The sequence below is a fragment of the Lotus japonicus genome, chromosome 1 (genome assembly GCF_012489685.1).
Source record: "Lotus japonicus ecotype B-129 chromosome 1, LjGifu_v1.2".
NCBI lineage: Eukaryota > Viridiplantae > Streptophyta > Magnoliopsida > Fabales > Fabaceae > Lotus > Lotus japonicus.
The window spans coordinates 10,624,363-10,634,643 of record NC_080041.1 but is presented as its reverse complement, the minus strand read 5'-3'; the positions used below and the strand labels follow the sequence as shown (position 1 = coordinate 10,634,643).

Genomic DNA, 10,281 nt, shown 5'->3' with positions numbered 1-10,281 from the left:
TACCTAGTCAAACTCAACACCAGTTTCACTGGCTCTCCTCTTTGACGAAGTAGAGTAAGGATAGAAGTCCAATAGCAACTGATTGATTCCTCAACCAATGGTGGTGATAACTTCATTTACACTCTAAATTGGATCTTTTATTCGAGTAATCAAATCCTCCTAACATACATTTAAGTGTGTATATGAAATTCCGTTGCACTCAAAGTGGATATACGTTGAAGTTAACGTGACAAAATCTTACTTCTCCCGTTCACGTTAAATTCAATGTGGTAAATTCCAACTTCTACGTAACCTTGAGATATGTGAAATCAGGTTTGCGCTGACACCAATGTGAAACTAAACATACAATACATGTTTGTTTTGACGTTAGAAACAACACAAATGTAGTTTCACATATCACAAAGCATCAACAGAGAAACTAGAATTTGTCCTGTTGAGTTTAATGTAAATCAGAGAAATAAGATTTTTACCCATTGACTCAACATGGATCCATGTTGATTTCAATGGAAATCCAAACATAACACATAGGATACTTTAAAGTTCAAGAAAATAAATGTTAAACCGAATGCCAATTTACTTTTATCTTTTATATACTCAAAGATAAAGAAAAATAAACTCATGCCTTTCAAGGAGATTGTAAATTAAGTTGAAACTCCAATTTTGTATACAGGTGAATGTAGTTGGACTCACCCAAACTAAATAAATATGTCTAGGATTTGGTGCAAATTGTGAAATCAAACCTCTAATGAAGCTACAGATATTAGTAATGTGCAGCTATAATATTCAAGTTTCAAAGGGATGGAGTGAAGTCTTGCCTCTATCAAAGAGGAGGAGTTTGAAAAATATTGAGAACTTGCCAATAGTTTTTATTAACTCAATTAGCACCAGCCCGATGTTTAGGACCAGGGGTGACCATGATGTTAGAATTTTGATCCTTCACCATGCTAACTACCTAACCAAGGTGAACATCCAGAGTACCTAATTGAAACACAAACATCGAAAGTGTTCCACAATTGCAAAAACTAGAGTCTACATAAATAAGTCCACTAGCTTGTTAAGTAGGAAATAAACAGAACTATCACACAGAAACTAGACACAAAAACTACTCATAGAAGCTTCTCCCCATAATTAATTTTGACTTTAGAATCAATTGTAGAAGGATTTCCAAACATGCTAATAGCAGGCTTGGTTCCCTTAGTGATGCTCTTGCGGCAATGTTTAGCCTCGGCTGGTCCTTGAAAATGTGAAAAAAGGTGCTGTTAGAAACTTAGAATCATATCAATCCAAACATATTTCCAGTGAAATCAAATTCAACAAGCAAAAGGGGCTTTGTCTTAATAACTTCATAATTTTTTTCCTTAGTGTCTTTATGTATATTTTGGCCTTCTCATTAAGTTTACAATCAAACTTGCCAACAGATAACTTATCCTCCAAGCAAGCGCTTATGTTCACAATTAGATACAGATTAATTGAAAAAATTAAAACCCTTTGCTTAAAAAATTCCATTATTCCTTCAAAGTCACAACAATGGTTAGATGCAAAAGCAATACAAAACTGAAAGTGACAAGGAAAAGGACTTACAGTGTTTTTGGTTACATTTTGGGGGAGTTCATAATCAATACTGAGAGTAAAATCAATTCTATATGACAATTAACATGGTTGGATCAGCTTTTTTTCTCTGAACCAATTACTCAAAAACTACAATGAAACTTCTCCCCAAAATTAGTTTTTGGCTAAAGAATCAATTGTAGAAGGATTTCCAAACATGCTTGATATAGATGTTGGGGAGTCATTTTGGATAATTGATTTCGGCCCCAAAATCAAATCTACTAGAAACGAGAGAGAGAGTAGCTTCTGCGATATCCGAATATAAATTTCATCATTCAAACACACACTTACCCTTTTTTAGGAATCACTTCTATTCCAAGATTAGAGTAGCCTTTTTATTTGTGACTGAAGAGTGAAAAGCAAATTGGATTAGAAATATGAATAGATAACTACAAGAACGGGAGGACAATACAATTAAACATTGGGCAAGTATGAAAGTGTCCACACTCAACACAGATGCATGCTCCTGCTAACAACAATGAATGTACATGCAGAAAAGCATATGCAAGATACTTAATAAACAATGCATTTATTCATGGAGAATGAAAGACAGAAAATGATGCTTCATAGTTAGAGGAAAAAGAGTATTTACCTTTCATTTGTTTGTTGTAGTTTTCTCGGTCTTCATTATCATATGGAATGATTTAGACCGGTCCTCTCCAACCATTTCCCTCAGTGTCTCATCTTCAATCTTCTGAGCTTGCCACTTAGAAGGGTCCTCCACAAAGGCCTCACTGAAAATCATGCTTGAAACCCACTCTTTCCAAGTGGTTCTTCGGTACTTATCTTCCTCCAATGAGCCTGTCACCAAGAGTTGATACACATACACCACTTTCTGCTGGCCCGGACGAAAGGCGCGCGCAATAGCCTGCTTTGTTTTCGACGGATTCCACTCCGAGTCCAACATAATCACGCGTGAAGCCGCTGTCAAACTAATGCCTTCAGCACAAGCTGTAATTGAAGCAAGGAGTATCTTTGATGCTCCACCAGGCTCCTCAAACTTATCCATTATTCTACCTCTTTCAAAGAGCTCAAGCTCCCCGGTTAGTGCCAAAACTTCACGGCCCTTTTGCCATCCAAAGTACTTCTCAAAATATTCTATGAACAATTTCACAGGTGCAATGTTGTGGCAAAAGATAAGAACCTTCTCTGTCTTGACAACGCGGTAAATAAGGCTCAAAACAAATTTCACCTTTGACCCTATTTTTAAATCAAACTTGCATTTATCAAGCTCCCGCAATCGCTCCCGAGAAAAGAACTTTTCAGCACAGACAGCTGTTTTGATCAACCAAGGATGGATTGATCCAAGAGTTATCAAAAGCTCTAACTCCAGAGGGTATCCGCTGCACTCAGCCATTTTCTTGTGTAGTGTATGCAAAATCTCATGCTGCACATCAGTTGTGTTCATTAGCAATGTGTAAATTTGTAAACCGGGTAGACCATCCGAACTCGCACCTTCATAATTATCTATGAAACCATTTGTCACATTTCTCAACATGTTTAGACCTTGCATCCTCTCCTCACCAACATTTGAGTCAATCTTCTTAGCAATTTCATCTAGGAATATCTTTCTAGCCCGTGACTCTGTTAAATAACGCGCTTTTTCTGTTCCTAATTTCTTTTTTTTCTTGTACTTTCGGTCCAATGCTTTCAGTACTTCTTGAGGAAACTTTGGTCTTGCTAAGCAGAGAGTGTTAAAATATTCACAAAAATTGTTCTGAAACAATGTACCTGAAAGTAATATTCTCAATTCTGTCTGTACTTTCATCAAACATTTTCTCAACCTTGATTTAGTGCTTCTAGGATTGTGCCCTTCATCTAGTACCAGGAGCCCAGGACTTTCCCTCAATACCTTGGCCATATACCTTCTGTGCGCAAACTTTGAATCCTCTCGCATCAATGTTAAAAATGATGTATAACCCATGATGAGAACACTTGGTTGGGAATGCCATTTTTGAATCTTCTCCAAACAATCCAAAACATGCTTGACATCCTCTGTGGGCTTTGGAATTCCAGGAAAAACCATATCTTTTTTCTGATTGAACACGCGGTAGGTTCTACGACCGTGAATCAGATACACCGGTAACGGAATCTCCCACTTGATAAATTCTTTGTACCAAGTATAGAGTGTTGTCTTTGGAGCAAGGACTAGAGGTCTCTTCCCTGGGAATAACTTTAAGTAGCTCACAAGAAAAGCAATAATGAGAAAAGTTTTTCCAGCTCCAGGAGTATGAGATATCACACAACCACCTCTTTTTTTAGATGCTTCTTCCATAATTGTTGGATTTGTAGACCCTGCAATATTTCGCCAAAGAAACTCAAAAGCTTTCTTTTGGTGGACATGCAACTTTTTCCGGAGTTCTGGAATCAATGACCAAACATTGTCATTTTCTTCAGATATAGGTTCATCAGAAGAAGCAAGATTGGAGAAAAGTTGGAAATCATCATCCTCATCAGCATTGGGCTCTGGATCTTCTGCAGCATGCTGCTTCTCTTCACGGTACCACCTAGAATGTTCAACCTGCCAATGCCAACAAAGTTATCAGATAGTCAGATACTGACCGGGGAAACAGGCAAATTATCTACCATAACTGGGGAATGTGTTTAACATTCAGCACTACATGTTTACAGACAGGCAGATTTTGGAATAGCATACAAGTTCCTTCTAAAATCATTTTGTTTTCTTTGATATTTATAAATAGATTTTGCGTACAGTACAGGAAATATGATCCTAATGCACAAAGATAGGAACCTCATGCATTGGGCCTACAGTTTACTCCATCTGTTCCTATTTATAAATTACTGTTACCTTCTCACACAAATTAAGAAAGTTAGTTAAGAATTAAGATTAGTTGTTAGTCTCTAGTCTATCAAAAATTATGGATTTTCCTAAAGTACCCTCTATTGGAAAACTAAGAATTTACTGGTAAGTGTTAGATAAATGGATCTGTAGCATTAAATGTTAAGGGTAAAAAATTATTTAATGCTTCATATATATTTGAAGGTAACTTGTGTAAATCCTTCTAAAAATGTGACTTATAAATAGAAACAGAGAGAGTAATTCATACTGTATCCACCATTCCATCTACATGCAAGGTAAAGAAACCAGAATACGAGATTACAAGAGAATGACATACAAATCCACATAAAAGCACACACATAAAAGGAGATTTCTATGCAGGTTTTGAACTTGACTTACAAAGGACGGAAAAATATATCTGATTTCATTTTTCACAAAGCCACATCTATGGCAGTACAATCCAATTTGCTCATCCAATCTAAAATCATGCTCGCAAACTATCTTCGGTTTTTCTTCCGTAGGAGGCAAAATGGTTGCATTTGAACCCTGATGAAATAATTGAACTGCATTAGCCTTAGAAAGAAAAAACAAAAACAAAAACAAAAGGAAAAGGAAAAGGAAAAAGGAAAAAGAGGGGAAAACAACAGCCAAATGGTTATATTTGTACCTCTGTCTCCTCAAGATAGCATGATGCCAATGACACTTCCATTTCTCTCCACAACATATCCAATTCAGATATTTCCTCTGCATCCTCTGCGGGCGATGTCTTTGCTGCTTCGTCTTCTTCAAAGTTGCTTGTTGTGTTGCTATGCTGCTTCCACTGGTCGGTAAGAGGTGTTTCTTCTTCGTCTGGTCTTGTATTCATATTCTTTAAGTATGAATTTATCAAGTCCTTGTAGGCAGCTGCATTTAAGGTTCTGTCTTTATAATAACTTCTTTCACTGTCCTGATTTCTACTTCTTAAATGCGTAGGACGATGTTTTCTCGCTTGAGACCCTTTACTGGAATTTATTCCTGCCCATTTAGTTCCAAGGTCTATATCATCCGCATCACATAAACTCTTCTTGTGTAGCTTGGAGGTGCTGTAACTATAATGATGCCTCAAAGGAACATCCTCACTCTTTTCTGCATATTCTGACTTTGCAGGCACATTCTGAGGCTCAGAAGCCAACAAGTGAAGGCTGTTTTTCTTTGGTCGAGGGCTATTAATCAGATGATGATATTGGGAAGGAATTTCAGCAAAGTCATGTTCATCACTTCTAGTAACCTTGTCTTTGAGATCACTAAGATCAACGGCTATAGGTTCATCTTGATCAGGAAGAGGAACAATAGCAAGTTGAGGTTGCTGTTCATTTTTATTGGCATCACCTAGCTTCCCCTTGCCGGTTTTAGCCCTCCTATTGTACACTTTAAGCTCCTTGACGGTATTATTCACCGTGTTGAATTTCCAGGGCTTTTTACATCTGTTAGCATCCTCTTCTGGACGGACCGAAATCCTCTGTCCCCATTTCATGTCCCCTTCTGGACAGATTTGCGGCACACCAAACAGGCGTGATAATGGCAATGACATTTCATCATCTTTATCATCTTTCCATGTTTGCAACTTAACTGGTGGCTGGCTTCTAAAACAACCAACATCTATCTGTGTAACATTGCAACCGAGGTAACGCTCAGGTTGTACATTCCGGCGTTTCGAACGTCGTAAGCCATCAACATTATAAGATGGTGACACCGCTTTATCTTTACCGGGTTCATGTTCATGTTCATGGTCAGACTCAGCTCTCTTGGAGTTAGTTATGGTAACTTGAGAAACAACGGACACTACCACGCCGCCATCGTCTACTTTGAAATTCAGAACACTTATATGAGGCTCAGTGTTCAATGAAGTACTAATATTATCACTTTCCAGAATTTGATAGACAAGCTTGTTTTCAACAGATCTAGCACAGAATGAAACCTTCCTCACAACAGATGCAATAACTAACCATGAAAGATCCGTTAAAAATTTTCCCAAGAGCATTTTAGTGTGCGGTATTGAAGCGCAGTCCTCAGATGAACCCCACCGATAGTGCACATTTTCACAAGGACTGTGTTCAAGTCTTTGGAGGATGGAGATTTGATTGAGTCCAACCATTTTAGTCTCCTTACGAATAGTTCTCAGCTCCGCGCCAAGTGAACCTTGATTAACATAGTATCTGACATAAAACTGACACTTGCACTCAGAGTCATGGGGCTTTCTCTGTATAGAACTTATTTGAGCATCAAGCCAAACCTGTAATTAACAAAAAGAAACTGTAAATCAAACTTCAAATTTTGGCAACTGTAAATTAAAGGAGAGGACTTCAACACAAGCCAAATGATGAGAAAAAAACAAAGGGGATAAGTCATAATGATCACCAAGTGAATGCATACAGACACAAAATTCACATACATGTGAAATTTCACATACTAATAAATTGGAAGTATTTACCATGTATATGTGCTCAATTTTGATATCATATCTTATAAGGAGATCTTGAAATCAAAGTATATTTCCAACATGTTTCAACAAGTAAGTATTAAAATAATGTCAAAATAAAAGAAGATTTAGAACTTATAAGCTGCATAAATACATTAGTTTTTCCGCGCAACATGCTTTTTTTTATTCAATAAGGGGCTAAAAGCCCAGCAAACATAAGAGCACTAGCTCCTTAAGTACCAAGTACTAGAAGAGTCAAACATAAAAGGAAACAAACAGAAAGACTGAAGAACATCATAAATCTTCTTCTGATCGAGCAAGGATAGACCATTCTTCGCAAAAGCATCTATCCCAGAATTTGCCTATTTGCATATATGCTTCAGTGAATATCTCTAACCAAGGAAGCACTAGGATGAGACATCAGACAGCCTTTATCCATAAATCTGACTGCTAACTCAGAATCAGATTAAATTAAGATCCTCGAGAACTCTCTAGCTTTAGCAATTCTGATGCCATGGAAAAGTCCCCAGAGTTCAGCATGAAGAACTGAACAAAGTTTGACAAAGAACCCAAACAGAACCACGCATCGTGCTTTGGGTGCGTTTGGTTAAACAACTTATTTAAGCGCTTATGATAATAAGCTCTTATAAGATAAGCATTTATTCATGAGCTAATTTGAGAAACTTATTGAAATAAGCTGAAAATAAATTACAGGTAAGCATGTGCTCTTATTCATAATCTAATCTGAATAGCTTATGAAAATAAGTTCAATAGCTTAAAGGTAGACCATACGCTGTTTTCACAAGCTCTCCCAAACACGTGCATAAGCACTTATGCTATAAGATAAGCTACAATAAGCTCTCTCAAGCAGGTCCTTAGTCTAGCTCATGGAGTAACCTCAAGACATTATATCAGTAAATTGCATTGGCCATATGTGAGGCTATCTTAAGGTCTATTCCAACAAAAGAAGACTTTAAGATTCTGTTGCAAATGTTACAATTTATAAAATGCAAGAACCACAGAGAAAAAGATAACAAGTTAGAGAAACACTTACAGGCTTGAGATTAAGTTCATCTGAATCTTTTTTACTTTGAGGGGTTGATAGCACACATATGTCGATCCCAGGACGCAAAAAACTGGAGCAATCTGATAAAGTAGCTCTCCTCGACCTTACTCGAACATCTGCTAAAGGGCCTTTGTCCATCATCTCCACATGGTGATTGTCCATGAAATGCAAGGATGCAGTTCCCAACCCAATTTTCATGTACTCCACAGCTTGCCATGAGCCAGAAACAACTGCTTCAAATGCTGTATAGAAACATTATTTAGAAGAAATCAGTAGGCTTAAAAGAATCCTTGCTAAAGAATGTGAATGCATGCTTATGTACACTGTATGCAATTGGTATCTACATTAGAAAACAAAACAATTCAGTTGTAAAATTTCACAATTGATTATGTTCAACGCAGAAGCTACTATCTCTAGCTTCTTCTACCAGAATTGATTTTAGGTGTGAAATCATTTCTCCAAAATGACTTCCAAACACCAATACTTTCATCCCAAATTGTTTTTACTCTAGTAACCAAACACACTCTATGTAAATTGAGTGCAGTTGGTATCTACATTAGAAAATAATTGATCAATTAAATTTGTCCTGTGAATTAAAGTATCTTTTTGCATTTACCGAGGCATGGACATTGTCTTTCAGCTTCAGCTTCATAGAATCAACGTATTATTGGGATTTATTCAGTTCATTCATTTTCTTTCTTTTCATGGTCTTGCATGTTGATTAATTGATAAAAAGAAGAGAAAATTCTTACGGTTAGAATTGAATGGATTCTTCAACGGATCCCGCTTCCTTTTTCTGTTCATTTTCAGATGTTGTACTATTTGAGCATCTGCAGCAACAGGTCAATGAATAGATTCACAAACTTCCACTTACTACCAAAGCTTCTTTGTCACAATAAACAGCCTTATGTATCATTTGCTAAGGAAATGCAATGAAAATGATGATGACATGATAAATATTTTTCAAAAACACAAACGAGAGTTCTGTTCTGCCTCCAAAAGATTGAAGCAAAAAATGAGGTTTAAACCTCGTACTGTGTTGTTAGCAAGAGTAGCAACAACAGGGTTAGCAACACAAAATATCACTAGGGTCAACAACAGGCCAGTATTTTTGGGAAAAAATCTTAACGGATTATTATTATCTGGATTTATTATTATTCTTTGTTTTATTTTTTTTTCATTTCCTATCAATGTGGGACTTAAATACCGTACTTCTAAATACGCCTATATGTGGAAAAAAATGCCCTTAAAATTAACTTTACTCTGTGTATGCTACAAGTTGATCCTTTATTTCCCAGGATAGGCATGGAGGCTAAAAGAAGCAGAAGAAGATAAACAAAACCAAACCCTTTTCAGCTGTTCCATTTTTTTCTCAATAAAGCCTACCTAACTTTTTAACAAAAGAATAGATCCTTGTTTGTCAAAAAATTGTGTTGCTTAGCAGAAATTAGATACATTCTGAAGATTCAAAGCTTAGTTTATACGCTGACAAAAACAGAAAAAAAAAATGGAATATTTTTTATACCCACATGCTGCATCCACAAAATTAACAACCTTTGGTAATTCATGAGAAAAAATTAACATAAAAAAAACTTTATTTTTTACATATATGAAATGGGTCTTCACCAGGTTGATTTGATCAATTGCATGATCAGATTTTGCATTGACTTAAAAATGCAGTTTCATCTAAGAATTATTCAGGGAAGAAACAGAGAAAAACAGAGAAGAGTGAGAGTGAAATTCCTTACCAAAGAGAGAAGAAAGCAAGTCCCAAGAGAGAATCTAATTTCTAGAATCCAGATTCCAGCATGAGTGAGGGAAAAACAGATGAGGTAATAATGTTGCTGGAAATGCAGTAGTTGAGCATGAGAGCAGAACAGCAGAAGAGTGAGAAGATGAAAGAAATAAAAGTGAGTGTGAGAAAGTGTGAAGTAAAAGCAGACAACACTGACACACAAAAAAAGGCAGAGAAATCTATAAAAGTCTTGAACTTCGTGCGGTTACATGATGGAGTGAAGTGGTCTGAGTTTGAGAAGGGTAGGTAGCAGGTACCCAAAATTGGGGTATTTGCTTACTTTTATCAATCAATCAATGGAGCAAAACATGGTAATTAGTAAAGAAAATGATGGGGACATAACCAAAATTTTCAAAACAATTAATTAATTACATTTGACAATGCTAAAGAGAGATTTTAATAAACTATTATGAAATTAATTCTATAATAATAAAAATAATTTTTAAGAATTTTCAAAATTAAATTTTAAATTTTTTATATTTTATTTGTATTTTTATATATAACCGTTGGAGTAAAGATACAATGCATTGTACCGAAAACTTGCTACTCTATAA

The 10,281-nt window shown here is 36.2% G+C and overlaps 1 protein-coding gene across 2 annotated transcripts; it reads right to left on the bottom strand.

Moving 5' to 3' along the window:
* Positions 1 to 843: 843 nt before the first annotated feature.
* On the bottom strand, positions 844 to 9,984 carry LOC130733552 (SNF2 domain-containing protein CLASSY 2-like). Of its 2 annotated transcripts, XR_009017491.1 has the most exons (8): positions 9,681 to 9,984; positions 8,685 to 8,762; positions 7,921 to 8,174; positions 5,076 to 6,680; positions 4,808 to 4,954; positions 2,201 to 4,129; positions 1,900 to 1,953; positions 844 to 1,234 (listed from the first exon to the last, which is right to left on the bottom strand). XR_009017491.1 is itself a non-coding variant. In XM_057585775.1 (7 exons), the coding sequence occupies exons 2-6, from the start codon at positions 8,734 to 8,736 to the stop codon at positions 2,204 to 2,206; spliced, it is 3,984 nt and encodes a 1,327-aa protein (XP_057441758.1). In that variant the 5' UTR covers positions 8,737 to 8,762; positions 9,681 to 9,984; the 3' UTR covers positions 844 to 1,234; positions 2,201 to 2,203. The 2 variants fall into 2 exon arrangements, 1 of the variants encoding a protein (XP_057441758.1); XM_057585775.1 differs by lacking the exon at positions 1,900 to 1,953.
* Between the last annotated feature and the right edge of the window lie 297 nt (positions 9,985 to 10,281).